Raw genomic sequence first — 16,702 nt, 5'->3', positions numbered from 1 at the left:
AATTTTACAGGATGAGCAGTGCTGAGGTTTTCTCTGCTGTGCTCTCACCTCTCCACAGTGGCTGCCTCTGTTCTCTTACAACCTTTCCTCCCACAGGTTTGCTTTGGGGTTTTTTTTCCCCTTTAAATTAAGCAAGGCTGTACATTCACTGCTCATCTGTTCAGAAATCAAACTGCTGCCTTTAATGATCCTGACTATTATTATTATTCATTCCCCTTTTTGTTCATTCCCTACGAAGCAGCTTTAAAGTCTCTGGAGCTGACAAGAAAAGGGTGGCTTTTATTTCATGAAAAGGGATTCAAGTCCAAATCAGACCTCACAGAATTCAAATATCAATCCTGAATATGAAATTACAGTGGTTTTGCCTCATGAAAGCACATTATAATTCTCTGATTCAAACTCAGGGGAGGATCACACGGTCTTTTCAGTAAATGCTTTATGTTAAATAACTGCCCTTTGAAGGTACATCACCATTCCTATGAAACATTTTTTATTTTAAAGCCATTACCCAAATATCCCCCACGAAGAACATTTAAACATTTGGTTATAGTTCTATTTGAAAGTAAAAAAACTTGACTTTAGCCTGTCATTCAGCTTTTTTAACCTTCTTCCACGTGCACTGTTTGGGGTCTGTGTTCTTCCCTCACCGAAGACACCTCGGGACGCCTTGATGTCAAACAAGTGCTCTGCATTGTTATCCCTGAAGTTAATGGTTTCCCACAGTTTTTACTGTAGGGAATTCTCAAGTACTTTTTGCTCATCAGCCAGTCCAGATCTATCAACAGAATCTCAGTGTTTTCTCTAAAGAAAGTCTGACCTCAAAGCTCTGATCTCCCTGAGCTGCGTGGAGGTGCCTGCTCATGTTGGTTGCTGGGATGTGCAGCAGCTGCCAAAAAGGGGAAAAAAGGGGGAAAAAATCTCATGGCACTGAAAAAAACCCCTAAACATTAATTTCTCCTACTTTGATTTTATTCTTAGCTCATTTCGATTTCTCAGCGTCCTTGACACAAAACAGGAAATTTAAAAAAAAGTCAGAAAGAATATGAGGTTGAACAAAATTCTTGTCTTTTTCCAAAATGCAAATTTTTCTAGTGCCTAAAAGGGGGTCATAAAAAGGAGGGAGCAGGGCTTTTTGTATGGGCAGACAGTGACAGGACAAGGGGAAATGGTTTTTAACTGAAAGAGGGTCGATTAAATATGGGGAAGGAATCCTTCCCTGTGAGGGTGGTGAGGGGCTGGGATAGAATTCCCAGAGAAGCTGTAGCTGCCCCATCCCTGGAAGTGTCCAAGGCCAGGTTGGATGGGGCTTGGAGCAACCTGGGCTAGTGGAAGGTGTCCCTGCCTGTGGTAGGAGTTGGAACTGGATGATCTTTAAGGTCCCTCCCAACCCAAACCATTCCATGATTCCATGTGCTACACCAAGGATGGACTGACAAAAGAATAAATCTCTTTTCTCCCCCATCTCTGCTGTGCAGGGAACACACAGAGGCACAGGAACAACATTCAGGGAGGATGTTCCCAGGCAGGAGTCACCAAAACCAACCCTCAGGACACGAGCTCCAATGTCCCCTCCCTCAGTGCCACAAGGCTTGGGCTCCAACAGGAACGTTCAGGCTCGTTTTTTGGGAACAGCCCCAGGGCTTCTGCTGAGGGCTCACAGGAGGGACAAATGCACAGGAAGAGCTGCTCCATCATGTCAAATCCAGGAGGAACCCAATGGGACAGAGGAGTGCTCAGGGAGCAGAGCAGGGCCTGTTTTCCTCCCGGATTTTCAACAGATTGCAAGAATTTTATTATTGGAGAGTCCCTGTGCTGTTTGTGACTACAGCCACGGGGAGAATGGAAGCAGAGGGGCAGCAAGATCACTGTTCTGGCATTCAAACAGGGGGATTTTGGGACAAGTTCAAATAAATCCCAGATTTCCTGGCCTGGACATCACCTTTGTCTGTACAGTCCTGTACTCACACACCTGAACTGCACAGGTGTGTCCCAAGCCTAAAGCTCAATAAAGCCTCAATAAAGGGGTTTTAATCCCAGGACTTTTAGCTCAGGCACATCCCCTTGGAGTCAGAACCTTTGGGGAATGGGAGGACACATCTCCCTACAAATCTATCCTGTAGCAAGACAAAGCAGAGTAGACTTGAGAAGAGGATGAATATTTGGAGGACACTCAGCAGAAGAAAGGTCAGAGAGTCACCTAAAAAAAGGTCCCAACTGGCTCAGATGGTTTTAAAAACTGGGAAAAAAAAAAACCTCTTCCAGCCTAATAGTTTATTCTCTCTGGTTTCATTATTTGCATTTAGCAAAGCCCTTAAGGAAACAAGTCTTAAACCATCAGATTTCAGACATGCAGGCAAGAATAAACTTCTCCCCCCAAAGATTTGAAACCACCTGCCACATTTGACAAGTTTTAAGTTTATGGACTCGTACAAGTATTAAATTTATTATTATTAATATTATAAGAAATAAGAAAAGCCTTATTGCAGGCTCTTGGTAGGTACTGGAGAGCACAGAAGGGGAAAAAAAAAGCAGCAACATTCAAATATGAAAAAAATCTTCACGTCTTATGAGATACATGGGCATCATTAGTTCTGATTCCAGAACTATTTAAGGGGTAAATGAGCTGCTTCCCACAACAAATTCTGGAAAAAGACAGAATTCTAAATTAAAATACCCATGAAATTCTGGAAAGAGACAGAATTTTAAATTAAAATATCTTATTTCACTGCCCTATAGTACTTACTTACCACATCCTACATAAACACCTGCAGCTCTGCAGAGCTGTCACACCCCTGGAAGCAGGAATAATTAAATTAACCTTTGAGGAATTCTGCCAATCCACCAGTTTTCAGTGTAATTTCATCTCCCAAACTGCCAGTGTTTTGTTTGTCACTTTTCTTCAAGGTGTTTAAGAGCATTCTCACACCTCAGCATACACCCAGGTGGTAAAAACTGAGTTATAAATAATAAAATAACTATTCTGAGACATTGCAGACTGCCTGGGTGATCACACCGAAACCAGAAATACATTCACAGTTCCTATAAGAGCCTGCAGTTTTATTATTAAAGATATTTTTTGTTATCCACCTCATTTATTATAAATCAAACAGGTGAAATGGTGCAGCCAATGTGCAGCTTTCAGAGCAAGGGAATCCTCAGCTCACTCAAAGACCCCGTTTTTGGACTAAAATGATGGACAGAAGTGGGAAAAATCCCCCCAAAAATCACAGGAGGAACCATGGCCTGCACTTCAGGCTTCAGGCTTTGCTCCAAAATCCAGTTCCAAAATCCAGCAGCACTTGAAGGAACATTTTCTTGCTTCTCTGCAATAACATGAACAGCAATTTAAAGGAACTGAGCCTCCAGTGCAAAGTTAAACTCAGAGAACAGAATTCCCCTGGGAGCAACACAAGCACCACTTTTAATGTCATTTCCTTAAACAAAATGCTAAATTAAACAGAGCATAAACAACTCAGAACTGCACCTTGATCCTAGCAAATATTTTAAATAAACTGCTGAAATTGTTACCAGCTTCCAGAGAATTTTCTGAGACACTTTAAAACCTGAACTTTTACCTTCCTCTAAAAATCACAAGCTCTGCATTGGACATCTTGTACTATCCCTACTGCTGCCAAAAGTCTGGAGCTTTAAAATGGATAATTGTCCTGGCAATTCCAGCTGAAGCAGCCTGTGATCCTGCAAGCCCCTTTCACCGGGTTATTTAAGCCTTTAAAAGGCATTTTCCATACTTTACTTACTGTATTTTGTATCAACACACACATTAAAAAAGTATGTGCAGACACACAAACAAAATTATGTATATTTATGGATGTAAAAGGGCACAGAGTGTATCTTCTCCATCACAGCCAAACCTTTAGAGAGCATCAGATATTAGAAAATACTCTGTGACCAAAAATAAAATTAAAAATAGGTGTTCTTGTCAGATATAGACAGGATCCCTTAACTGCAGGTCCTCCTTTCCATATAAAAGGAGTTTATATGTAATTTTTAATTTATGTTTAGGTAAGACAATCCCTTCAGGAGGAGAATAACAAGCTGCTTTCCTGAAGTCCCTCCAGAAGAAAGTCTCCCAAGCCAGGCAGAAGGAATCCATGTGTTTGCAGTGATGAAGCTGAAAGCCACAAAAATGAGTGGAGAAGTAAAAACCTCCCGGAATTTATTCTACTTTTAAAGAAAAAAAAAATAAAAATTAAAATTCCCAAAAGTCTTCTGCAGAAGAAACTGGAGTTTCCAGAAGTGCAGCCTGTGGTACAAATGTCCTTGTTAAATATAGATATTACTGTGACTTTCAGTGGCTGTCAGGAACTTCTTCAACATCTTCGTGCTTTCAGATGCATCCTGGGAAAGGGAAGAGATGATCAGGATTAACCACATTCCTGGGAACAAAACCAACCCAAAAAGCCCCACTATTCCCGTTTTTATTCCTCTGAATACCAGTTTTATTCAAATATTAACAGTATTAAAACAGTAACTGTGAGCAAAACCTGCTCAAGGCTCCACAGGAACGTGCAGTTCAGCCATAAAATGGGATTTATTATTTTGCATCCCTCCTCACTTCCATAGGAGAGGAAGAACCTGAGCATTTGTTACTGTTCTCTTTCAGAGTTTAAATATTTATCTACAGCCAGACTTATTTAGCAAACCAGGATAAGCTGTACTGAAAAAAATTAATTTGCAATTCCCACATTTATAGCTGAAATAAATATCTCAGTACACACAGACCTCTCTTACCATTTAAATATAAGTTCAATTGGTAAAACTGAGTGTTTTGAACCAACCATACTCCAACTAAAAACATTCAGAAAGAGGCAAACCAGTCACTTTGGTAATGCCCTGATTTCACAGCTGCTTGATTGGTGCAAAAATGTTGGGAATCATCTTTAGGAATTCAGTCTTTTAGTTCCAAAGAGAAGTTATAGGTCAAAATGAGTGTTTCAAGGACATTTCGTGTGTGGCACGAGCTACAGAGGCAGAACAGAGCCCTGAATGTAGGATGGAAAAAGCCATGAAAACAGAAAGGTTTTAACATGAGACACTTACAAAGCAAACTGCAGCTTAAACAAGCACAAAAAAAATCACTCCCTGATATGTTATTGCTCCTGCAGGAGCCTGAAAAGTCAAAGTGAAGTTTTGAGGGCACCTGTAGACTCATTATTTCTGAGAGCACAGATGTCACAGCAGGCACAATTCCAGAAATCACCGTCCCCCCGTCACTAAAATCCCTATTTTTCTGCCTTTTCAGATGGAATCTTCACCAACAGCAGAATGCAAGAGGTGAAAGACACCCAGAAACAGCCCAAACCTCCCAGTAATTTTTAAACATGGGATTTTACCTTGACTAAACTCTTGAGGACTTCAGAAGAAAGCAGAGGCTTGAAGGCCTCAATTGTCACCGTGTCCAGTTTGATGACATCAGTGTAGCACTGGTACAGCACTGCAGGGATCTGCCAGACCTGGCAGTAACTCAAAACTAAACCAAAAGGAAAAGAAAACGGGTTTTAATTTCGGCAGAGAAGGAATCTCAGCTCTGTGTATAAAAATGACAGCTTGAAACGGGTGAAAGTTTATAAATTAACTGCTCCAGCCACCCCTCATCCCACAGGAACACCAGGAAATAAACCACCAAAAATGAGTTCAGTGCAGCTGGTGTTCCTTCCTGGCAAATACTTCAACTGGAAATTGGGTATTATTGGTAAATAAACTGTGTATTAACTGGAAAATGTGTAATACTGGTAAAGAAAAATAATAGGAGCTTCTGCTAAAAAAGAAAAAAAAAAGAATTAAAACCAAACAGGCACAAAAAAAAAAAGTGTGAACGAGATAAAATCATCTGCTTTTAGCTCCTGCCAGACAAGTTTTTCCTCATGTTGCTATTATTTTATTCTAAAGTAAAAGCCTGAGGGGTTTATTAGATTATATAATAAAACTGAATCTAACTTTTGCATGAGGCCAATCAGTAGCATTTTGAAACATTACCTGTAATATGCAGAAATAACTTTATGAGCTTTTGCTTGGATGAAAGTAATTCTTAATAAAACCTACTTAGTTCATCAGTAAAATTCTCAAAAACCCAATGTACAATGTGGTTTGTGAGGCTACAATGAAGAATTTTCCAGTACTTCTGTCCCACACTTGAGGGGTAAAAGGATTTTTGGGTGGTTTTGAAATTCATCCTTATTTTCCAGGGTAAGATGTGAAAACTTTAGGGGTTAATTATCCAAAAAGGTCACTTTTCAGCCAGTTCACATGATTAAATAAGAACTCTAATTGCAATGGGATGCTCCTCCAAGTGAATTTTGTGTTGCCACCACCAGCAGCCTTGTAAATAACTGGAATTATAAATAATTGGAACTGTAAATAATTGGAATTGCGAAGAACTGGAATCGTAAATAATTGCCAAATACCAGCAGCAGGAAGATCCCTCACGATGTTGGGCTGTTCCAGCAGTGGGCAGCAAACCTGCTCCTGGAATTCTTTGGTCTTCAAGGCTTTCAGGAATGGAGATGCAAGTGTTAAAGTGGATTCCTGAGTTTTATAATCAGCCACGGGGCACGTTGAAAGGATGGTTACCTGCAAACCTTCCTTTTGCATGGAGCCAAAAACCTGGAATTAAAAAAAAAAACAACAAAAAAACACATCAGGAAAATTTATCTTCCCAGTGACAGCATCAAAACCCAAATATTAATTTTAATTTCAGTGCAAAGGGCAGTTTAACTCGGGGTTGCAGGACAATCTGAACTGGAAATTTTCAGGTAGAAATTTCCCACACGCTTCTCTTGGCATGAACATAAAAAAAAAAACCCACCCAAAAGAACAGCTAAAATATTCACCAGGTCTAGTGATTTTCTGGAGTTTTTTAAGGTTTTCAGCACTGCAAATATATCAGTACTTACTATTTTTATTCGTGGTGATTGTGGGAAGAAAAAGGACTCCAAATGAAACCAGGCAGCTCACTGAGCTGCAGGACATTTGAAATGGGAACTGTAACACTAAAAGAATCTTTATTTTAAACACTCAGATTTAATTCTATTCAAGCTGAAAGGAGAAAGAGGACTTCAAATTTTCCACAGTTTTCCTCAAATTCAAAGAAGAGAGTTTTACAGCCACTGTACAAAACATCCTCTTGGATGCATTGCTTGCCATCAAAAAAACACCAACACAAGAGAAGGAAATGGGGAATTTTTTAGATGTGACAGAAACTTGCCTGTTTCTGTCTATGCCCCAATCACAGGAGGGAAGCTGCCTGTCCCTTCACATCAGTGTAGTAGCAAACTGATGAAAAACCCATATATTTTTCATTTTCTTTGTTGGGAACACTGGTTGGAACGCTGGGAACAGTGGCTGGAATGCACAACTGCAAAACCCCGTCTGTCCTCATTTCCCAGCGATCCCTCTTCTGAGAGAACACACACAGAGGCAAAAATCTGCCTCCTGCGGACTGAAGCTGCTCAGTTCATCAGGGTTTACACACAGGACAGGTCTGTAATTCACATTAAAAGCAAGAGATCACCAGCACAACATTTCTGCCGTGCAGTTAAACCCACCAAGAACCACGAAGCCTAAAAATACTCAGGAACACCGTTCCTGAACAGCCACACTGGAAATCACACACATCCACACACAGCTGGAGAAACACAAAATGGGGAAGACAAGGAAACCACAGCCACCTTTCTTTCACAATCCCAGTTTAAACCAAGTGCAAGAAGGTGTGGAAAACAGCAAACCCCCAGTGTTTTAGGCCTCGGGGTCTCTCAGCCTGACTTGATCCCCAGCCCCAGCCTTACACAAAGGGCTTTAGAATCTCTGCCTGTCCTTCAGCCCAGCAGAGGTTTCAAGGTGGGGAGGCAGGTTAGCAGACAGACAGCAAGACAAAAACAAGCCACACCTCCCTCAGGCAAAGCAGTGACCCAAATCCATCAAGAAAATCACCAGCCACAACATTCACCCCCAGCTTTTATCCTATTAAAACCAACATGATGATATTTGGAGGGACTTGGATGACCCAGCAGCCTTCCTGGACCTGAATGATGCCGGGGGGAGGCACTGGGAATATTAAATCTACAGGAAAGTGGGATAAATGCTGCTTTGGAGGCACCTTGCTCCTTGTGAAAGGCACAGAACACACCCATGAACAGACACCATCCCTCAGGATTCTCCCAACAGGTCTGGCTGGTGATTCCTTGGCAGCTGCACAAATGCAGCTGTGTTATTGTATTTTAAGGAAGGATCCTCCAGGAGCTGAAATGCAGCTGAAATAAGCCCTGGAAAATTAAAGCCAAACAGGAAAAAGGGTTTGGAAAACCAAAACTGTCCAAAAGATGCAACTGCACTGAGCTGGGAGGTTACAGCAGAGACAACTGGCAGCATCTGGAAAGAAACTCCACAGAATCTGCAGGGAGTAAATCCGTGCATCTGCTGAATATTTAAACAAAGAAAGCCACTGGGAAAAGTTATTTCCAACACTGTCATGCTCAGAGGATCAGAGAAGAGGCCCTCACACTAAGCTGAAGATCCCCAGCCCTAAGATTTCATCACTCAGTTTGTTGTCTTGCCAGTTTTACCTTCTCAAGCCACTGGAACTGTTGATCCTCAGCCACGTAGCAACTACACTGGCACAGCAGAACCTTAAAAAAAATTTAAAAATGGTGTAAACAAATGGTTTAAAAGGCACAACAACAGCTCATAATCATGTGTAAAAGTGATGTGGCTGTAGACAATAGCTTGTTCAGTCATTTGGGGTTTTTTAAACTCTATTTCAACGAGGATTTTTCACTTTGGGCTGAGTTTCACACAGCAGAACTTCACACGGTTTTAGTGAGCAACAACCCTTGAGATTATTTATGAGATTCATCCAGAATCCTGCAGCCTGAACACTCTGTGGGTGGATGAAATTGCTCCCATTTTAACAGAGCTAAATCACAGAGGAACAAATGTTTAAGTCACTTACTGTGGGGTCTGATATCAATCTGTAGAACAAACAGAAAGAATCTGTGGGGAGGACATTTGTGGTGCTGGATGTTCGACACCACTCATTCCACAGCTTCACGACTCCAACCACTTCCCAGCACACAGAATCCAGAATAAAAGACGACAGGAAAGCTGCAAAACCCAATAAACATCATTAACTTATAAGTAACAAAATCTCTGTTGTACCAATAAATACCTGAGTTAGATTATCCCTTTGCGACCCGAAGTAAAAATAACTCATTTTTATCAACATGCATTTAATGACCAAATCCAGGAGAGATCAACAATATTAATAATCCCACTGTATCAAAATTTGTAAGATAAAGAGCAGTTCTACATACAGAGATCCACAACATCAAAAATTGTGTTCTTAGGAATTATACCATTACAGTCAACTTCAATTCCTTTAGTATAAGCTAAGGATGTGAATATTAAGTTTCCAACACTTCTTGACATACCAGATATAACAGATTAAATATAAAAATCACTGAAGCAGAATTATTACACTGGTCCTAGAAAGCAGAGAAAAGAGTGTGGCAAATATATTCATCAATCAAATTCCTGTCAAAAGCTACAGAACACAGATCCAGAACATCTATTACCATTTTTCAAGGAAAACCAAAAACCTGAACAAAAACCAAACAAGTAAGCTTGGATATAAACTAAATGCCATCCAAATGGGACATAAATGTAAGCAAGACTTAAAACTTCTTCATGCCCACAGGGAAACAGCTACCAAAAACCCCTCCAGTTTAAGTGTGTGTGGGAAGAGCAGGGGGTGTTTTAAGCCTCTAGGCCCTGATGAGTAAACAACCACCTGAAAAGAGGGCATGTTAGAACTGGAATGTGAAAAAGGGACTGACTGAGCAAGGAAACAAAAGTTTAACACCCCCCCCCCAAAACACTGCCCATTAAAGAAATTACAGCTTACTGACCCATATTTGACAGATCCCTGTTTCACAAGATTAAACTGCACTGAGCAACTTACTACTATCAGCAGAAAACTTTTGCCAATTAAAGGATAATTCAGGAGAGTTTACTAAGCAAAAGTCAGGTAAAGGGAAAGAGGAGCTGTCCCAAATAAAAGCCCAACCCAAAACATACTTTGCTTCTGCCCTTCACCTGAAAATACAACAATTTTCAGGAGGAATAAACAGCTGGCACAAAAAGCATGTTTTATATGTACAGACTAAGTTTAGCTCTAGGTTAAAACTCTGCTCCTAAATGAGGGGCTGAACATCCAGTACCTAAAGGGGCCTTACAAGAGGGATGGAGAGGGACTTTTCACCATGACATGGAGTGACAGGACAAGGGGGAATGGCCTGAAGACGAAGGAGGGCAGGGTTAGATTGGATTTTAGGAAGAAATTCTTCCCTATGAGGGTGGGGAGGCCCTGGCACAGGTTGCCCAGAGAAGCTGTGGCTGCCCCTGGATCCCTGGAAGTGTCCAAGGCCAGGCTGGATGGGGTTTGGAGTAACCTGGGCTGGTGGAAGGTGTCCCTGCCCATGGCAGGGGGTGGCACTGGGTGATTCTTAATGTCCCTTCCAACTCAAACCATTCCATGAGCTGTGGGTACGGGTGGTGTTTAAGCTCTTTTCCAACCCAAACCACTCCATGATTCTACCTTTCAGGACCACTCTTCCAGCAGAGACCAACGTTAAAACAGACTAAGGCAGAGTCCAGGCACACCCACACCTCCCTCCCACCTCCCGCCTCCTCAGACTCGCCCCCACACAAACCAGCAGCGCGTTCGATGCCCCCCGGGCCGGTTCCACACCCACCTGCCGCGTTCCGCCCTATGGCCACGACGAACCTGGAGCACGCCAAGGGCCCCTGGGCCAGCCCGCTCCACAGCACCTCGATCTCCCTGCGGAAACAGCCACTGAGCACCCCGAGCTGGGAGAGACCCCCAAGGATCATCCAAGTGCAACCCCCGGCCCTGCCCAGGACACCCCAACACTCCCCCCTGTCCCTCAGAGCGTTGTCCAAACCCTCCTGGAGCTCTGGCAGCCTTGGGGCCGTGCCCACTGCCCTGGGGAGCCTGGTCAGTGCCCACCACCCTCTGAGGGAAGAACCTTGTCCCGACACCCGCCCTCAGCAGCGCTGCCCCCTCCCCGCCCGGAGCCGCCCGCACCTTTTCTTTTCCAGCTCCCTGCGGATCTCGCGGTCCTCGGGGGTCTCCTCCCGCTCCTCCTCCTCCTCGTCCAGCCCGGCCCGGGACGGGGCCACCACCACCTCCCCGAAGAAGGTCGCCATGGCCGCCCCGCGCCTGCGCGGCCCCGCCCCGGGAGGGCCGGGACAGACTCCCGGGATCACGGGATCGTCCACGTGGGAAGGGACCTTGCCCTCATCCCGAGCCGCCGCCACCCCGCGGGATCGCCCCGGAACCACCTCTGCGAACGCCACATCGGGACAGACGCCTCTAGAACGCGAGTCCTCCACGGCCCCGGGCAACTCGTTACGATGCTTACCCACCCTTTCCGAGAAGGAATTTTTCCTAATATCCCATCTAACCTCACCCGGCTCAACGTGATGCCGTTTCGCCCTGTCCCTTGTTCCCTGGGAGCAGAGCCCGACCCCCCCCCGGCTCCCCCCTCCTGTCAGGGGGTTGCAGAGCCAGAAGGTCCCCCCTGAGCCTCCTTTTCTCCAGGCTGAGCCCCCCCAGCTCCCTCAGCCCCTCCTGCTGCTCCAGCCCCTTCCCCAGCTCCGTTCCCTTCCCTGCACACGCTCCAGCCCCTCCAGGTCTCTCTTCCACGAGGTTCCAGACCTGGACACAGCCCTGGAGGTTCCCCAGCAGTGCCAGCACAGGGGACAATCCCTGCCCTGGGGCTGTGCCCACACTATTCCTGATCCAGGTGCCACTGGGCTCTTGCCCCCCTGGGCTCGTGTCCAGCCACTGTCACCAGCACCCCCAGGGCCTTTCCCATCCCCTGCCCCAGCCTGGGGCATTCCTGGGGTTGTTGTGACCCCAAAGGCCCTCGGACATGTTGCAAAGAAGAGCACAGTGACATGACAGGTGTATGAACAGCTTTACTTTGGTCCACTAATAACATGTACATCATAAAAGTCTTCAATACTAAAGAATTTGATTCCTTTATGATTCTGTCCTGCACTTTCTTACTGCTTCCCTCTGTTCATGCTGCCTGTTCACTATCACAGATTCAGGTCCTGCTTTAAAACAAACAAAAACACCCTCCAAAGTTATGTTAAATAAAGATCCTACTTTTACATTGCTTTACTTCCCTGAGTACAGCTGGACCAAACCAAGAATGCTGACTAAAACAACCAGGAAGGTGAAGAACTGCCAGTTCTGCAAGAGTCAGCATGCTCATTTAAATAAATTAAAAATAAATAAACTCTTAGAAGGTAGAAGGGTCAAAAATCCCTTTCCAGTTTAACCATTTCCCTTCCCACTGGCTCTTTGGAACCTGTCTGTGTGTATAAAATTAGGAAATAAAAAGCAGCATGTGCTTTGCTCAGAAAATAAAGTGTTAGGGTCCCTAAGCCAGTGATTCCCTCTGGGATATACAAATCCTGAGGAGAGAACCCTCTCCCAAAGCTTTCAGGGATCACCAAGAACATGTGTGAGTGCAGGATGACAGGATACAGCATCTGAGAAAGGGTGAGAAAGAAAACCAGCTTAGCAAATCTAAGCCTGAACTAGAAATACAAACCTACCAGCCCAGTTTCAGCTGTTTAAACTGAAAATTAATAAAAACTCTGCCATTCACTTCAGAGCTCCTGTACCAGTATTTATTCCCATGGTGGAGGTTGCACTCCACAGGACACTGATCCTAAGCAGCTGCTGAGCAATGCAGTTTATGGAAAATATAAAAATATCAGTGGACTTAACTCTTGTTTTAACAAAGTTTGCCCCTAAAAGGCAAGATACACAAAACCACCTTGAAACTTCATCACTAAACACAACTGTGTTCGTATTTTAGAAACGAAATAATGAATCCAGATAAACATTTATCCTGAATTTACAAAACTCTGCTGTGCCCCATTAAGGACTATGCCCTAAATAAAGTTTCCTGGGACAAAAATGATTTAACTTAGGTTATTTTTGAACTTCACATTGAAGTTATAAGGGGAAAAAACACAAGTATTTCTCTATGCTGAGATAAAAAAAGAGTATTTCTCTATGCCAAGATAATGTTCTGGAAAGCAGAGTGATGTGATGGTAAACACACACAGTGTCAGTGAGGTTGCTGGAGAAGTGGCTCTCACTGACTGACTCCCTTTTCCATGATCCACTTCCATTTGTACAGGGAGTCCTGCCATTAATGACTGTTGTTGTGCAGCTGCACTAACTTTTTAATCCCCAAGCCCTTCCAGATCCTATTACCAAGTCCAATCTGCTGGAAAACTAATTCACAAACCTGTATTTCAGTTCAAAGGAGCTGGGTTAGGCTAAATCTGATATTCTAATTCTAACACATCTTCTACTGAACAACGAGATCAGGAACTGCCAAATTTTCCAAGTGTGGGAAAAGGAACCTGCAGAGAGGGAGGAGGAAACCTGGAGTGGGGAAGGACAGAGATTTCCTGGAGCTGGGCTGTGTGGCTCCCACCAGCCCAACTCCAAGGAAAATGTACGAATTTAGAGTTGCTGTGTGTTCTCACTGTCAATACCTGTTCAAGCGGGAACTCGCACGTTTTTCCTGGGGGAATTTTCTCTTTTCTACACAAGAATTCTTTCCTGTCAACAACAGCCACCTCAAACATTCTGAAAACAGGAGATGAACTGCAACGGTGAGAAACTGGAAAGGTTTAATCAGTGGGAAGTCTAACATTCAAGCACTTGAAATATGGAGGAACAACAGTAGCAAAAAGGTCTGGAATGTCAGAATCCTCCACCTCAACCTTTCCACGCATAAAGAAAACAGAACAAAGTGTTTTGTTTGTTTTTCTATTTTATAAAGAAAACACACAAAAACCCTTAGGCCCAAGAGTTCACCTGCATGTCATAATCTTAAAAGTTTACAGTATAGAAGTCACATTAATGATCAAAGTACTACCTGTCAGCAGAACCCTCTTCACCAGCACCAAGAGCCTCTGGAATTGGCAAATTCACTTCTTCACTGGTAACTGGGCATCAGTAATGGAAGTACAGAACATTTTAACATCTGCACTAAATCAAGTTGTGAAGTTATCGGCCTTCTCACTCCTCTTTTGATGCAAGGCTTGCATCCAACCAGGTTTTTCTAGTGTGTACTATTACTTAGAAGCCTGTTACTATTGTAGATGATCTCATACAGCATTAGAGATGTTTGAAATCTGTTCTTGAATGTTGCATGACCTAGGTAGTATTTCATTGCAGCACCCATAACAATAATACTCAACATACTGCTATTAACCTGTTTGCAGTGTTTTAACATCTTTTAACTCTTGTTATATGTAATAAAATACCAGTAAAGACAAAAAAATTGCCCCTATAATGAGGCACATTTTGGCATCTGTGCTAAATGCTGCTACATGGGCAGGCAAGTGCAAGTCAAAAATACGAAAAGGAGAAAAGTCATCATCTAATCACATTCGTAACTTTTTCATAGAAAAATATAAATATATTCCCTGAAATGTAGGACGAAGAAGAGCCAGCATCCATCGGAGGAGTTCTAGTGCTATTACCATTAAAAAAAAAAACAAAAAACCAACAAAACAAAACAAACAAAAAAAATAATAAAACAAACAAACAAACAAACAAAAAGAAGAAGGTGGCGTGCTGGCTTTCCTTGTTTAAGGTTACGTGTCGCAGTCCCCGTCGTCGTCGCCGTCGTGGTACCGCACAGTCCGTCTGCCGCCGTTCCGCGTGCGGATCTTGGAGCGCTGGTCGGCCCGCCGGTATTTGGTGTATTCCACGTCTTCCGAGTCGTGCTCCTGGCTGGCTTTCCAGCGTTTCCTCTGCTGGGGTCTCCTGGAAGGCTTCAGGGAGTTGGGGTGGGTGATTTCTTTCCTGCTGGTTCTCGGTTTCCTTTTCCTCTTCCTCGTTTCCGTGGCATCGCTGCAGACGCTGTTTTCAGTCCCAGAGTCCGAGTCGGAAAAGCAATTGAAGCTGCCTTTGGAACTTCCTGCAGTCCCAGCTGCTTCCACGTCCTCTGACACCGAGCTTTTCTCCTCTTTCTTCCCCCTAGTTTCAGATTCTGTTGTTTCTTTGGAGCCACCCAACAGTTTTGATCTTTTGGAAGAAGCTCGAGATTTTTTATTTGCTGCTACTCTGGTAGTTTTAGTTTCGGGTTTAGCCAAGTCAGACTCTACCTCCTCTTCAGAGTTACTCGTACAATGGTTGTGGGCTGAGGCTGACTTCCTAGAAACCCCCCAGCTCCTCCCATTTTCCACCCTGTGGTTGGTGGAATTCTCCTCTGAAGAGTCATAGTCAAGACTATTCAGCGCCTCAGCACAGACTGATTTATGTGCCTGCCTGTGGTTCTGCTTTTGAGTCTCTGCCTCAGATTCAGTTTTTTCATTCTCAGACTCACTGATATATTTCCTTTTAGGAGCAGATGACTCAGGGCAGGAAGGTTTTTTCCTGCCACAAAACTGCTCTCTCTCATTCTCGGACCTCAAAGAAGCGTCTCCCTCCACGCTGTCGACCAGCTTCTTCCTGCACACCCCGGGCGCGGTGCCTGGGAGCTGCTTTCGGTTCTTTTTTACTGTGCAAACGCTTTCTGAGCTCGATAATTCTTCCTTGGCATCACTCATGATCTTGATTTTGTTGGCTGCCAGGGTGGCACATCTGCGGGGGTTCTTCTTCTCATTGGACATCTTGATGTGCTTCTTGTAGTTGATGATGCAGGTCCTGCTCCGCAGCACTTTCCCACTTTGTCCCGTCTCCTCACTCGTTGATTCTGCAAAATAAACACGTGAAAGTTCTTTTTAATGCCTTACATCCCTGAAATAATTAGTTTATTAAGCACAAACGCTGCCACCTTTAATAAATTACACAAAAGCTCTTGGTTTTTCTTTAATTTTAACTGTTACGTGTAATTTACCTTAAGCCTTTACTGAAAACAGTCAGTCCCAGGGATACTTTTCACTCTTGGGATTGCTCTGTTGTTCCTTTCCAACCCTTTATCATCTCATCCTTTAGCATCACTCTGCTAATTAGCTCAGAAATGACAAATTACCTACCTTAGTAAACAAATGCTTTCCCATTACTAATACTTATCATCTTACTGGAATAAAACTGGCAAAATTAATTACACATTTCAGACCTTTCGTTTCTAAAAACAGATTATAATATTTTGTGTATATATTATTTATATTTCATAATTTTAGATGGTTTCACATGCAGAGAGATTTAAACCCTTCAGTTCCTTAGTGACTTAAACACTGAGATTGCTGCTGACAGTGAATCTTCCACTCAGTAGTTTGATTTTTAACACAGAACTTCTGATGTTGGGCTTTAAAACAAATTTTCCATCTGTAAATCCTGTGAATGACGCTGTGTGAAGATTAATGGTATGAATGTTTCCCTTCTAAATAAAAGAATTGTTCATATGTGTCAATTAATATCAAAAGCACGAGTTCTTGAAGTAAATTTAAAAAAATAAGAGGGAAAAGCTATGGGACATAAATTCCAGTACCAATATTAAAAACCTCTTCGTACACCAAATCTGGTCCTCATTTCAATGTAAACCCTTCCATGAACTGCTCAGTATATTCTTATTTTGACATTTCCAAAGGATAATTCATCTCCTGTCTTTTCTAACAG

General features: G+C 43.2%; 2 protein-coding genes across 2 annotated transcripts in view; both read right to left on the bottom strand.

Annotated features, from left to right (window-relative positions):
- Positions 1–2,427: 2,427 nt before the first annotated feature.
- On the bottom strand, positions 2,428–11,293 carry PSMG1 (proteasome assembly chaperone 1). The gene is made up of 7 exons (XM_017811024.1): positions 11,123–11,293; positions 10,770–10,855; positions 8,969–9,120; positions 8,583–8,645; positions 6,426–6,624; positions 5,355–5,491; positions 2,428–4,359 (listed from the first exon to the last, which is right to left on the bottom strand). Exons 1-7 carry the CDS (start codon positions 11,242–11,244, stop codon positions 4,285–4,287), a joined length of 834 nt encoding a protein of 277 aa, XP_017666513.1. The 5' UTR covers positions 11,245–11,293; the 3' UTR covers positions 2,428–4,284.
- Positions 11,294–12,000: 707 nt separating this feature from the next.
- Positions 12,001–16,702, bottom strand: part of BRWD1 (bromodomain and WD repeat domain containing 1) — a 47,965-nt gene continuing 43,263 nt past the window's right edge. Inside the window, exon 41 of the mRNA XM_017810975.1 lies at positions 12,001–15,836. Coding sequence (XP_017666464.1) covers positions 14,734–15,836 — 1,103 coding nt within the window. The 3' untranslated portion in view covers positions 12,001–14,733. The remainder of the gene's footprint in view (positions 15,837–16,702) is intronic.

This window comes from Lepidothrix coronata, unplaced genomic scaffold (genome assembly GCF_001604755.1).
Source record: "Lepidothrix coronata isolate B3197 unplaced genomic scaffold, Lepidothrix_coronata-1.0 Scaffold30, whole genome shotgun sequence".
Classification (NCBI taxonomy): domain Eukaryota; kingdom Metazoa; phylum Chordata; class Aves; order Passeriformes; family Pipridae; genus Lepidothrix; species Lepidothrix coronata.
The sequence above is the reverse complement of the archived record's forward strand: the minus strand, read 5'-3'. Positions and strand labels throughout refer to the sequence as shown.

What these genes read in the sequence shown, in the direction of transcription:
- PSMG1 (XM_017811024.1), bottom strand. Translation starts at nt 11,244, where the DNA reads ATGGCGACCTTCTTCGGGGAGGTGGTGGTGGCCCCGTCCCGGGCCGGG. An exon ending in GATTGATATCAGACCCCACA is followed by an intron (nt 8,646 to 8,968) that starts GTAAGTGACTTA and finishes ATTTTTTTTAAG; the next exon opens with GTTCTGCTGTGCCAGTGTAG. An exon ending in TCCTCAAGAGTTTAGTCAAG is followed by an intron (nt 4,360 to 5,354) that starts GTAAAATCCCAT and finishes TCCCTTTCCCAG; the next exon opens with GATGCATCTGAAAGCACGAA.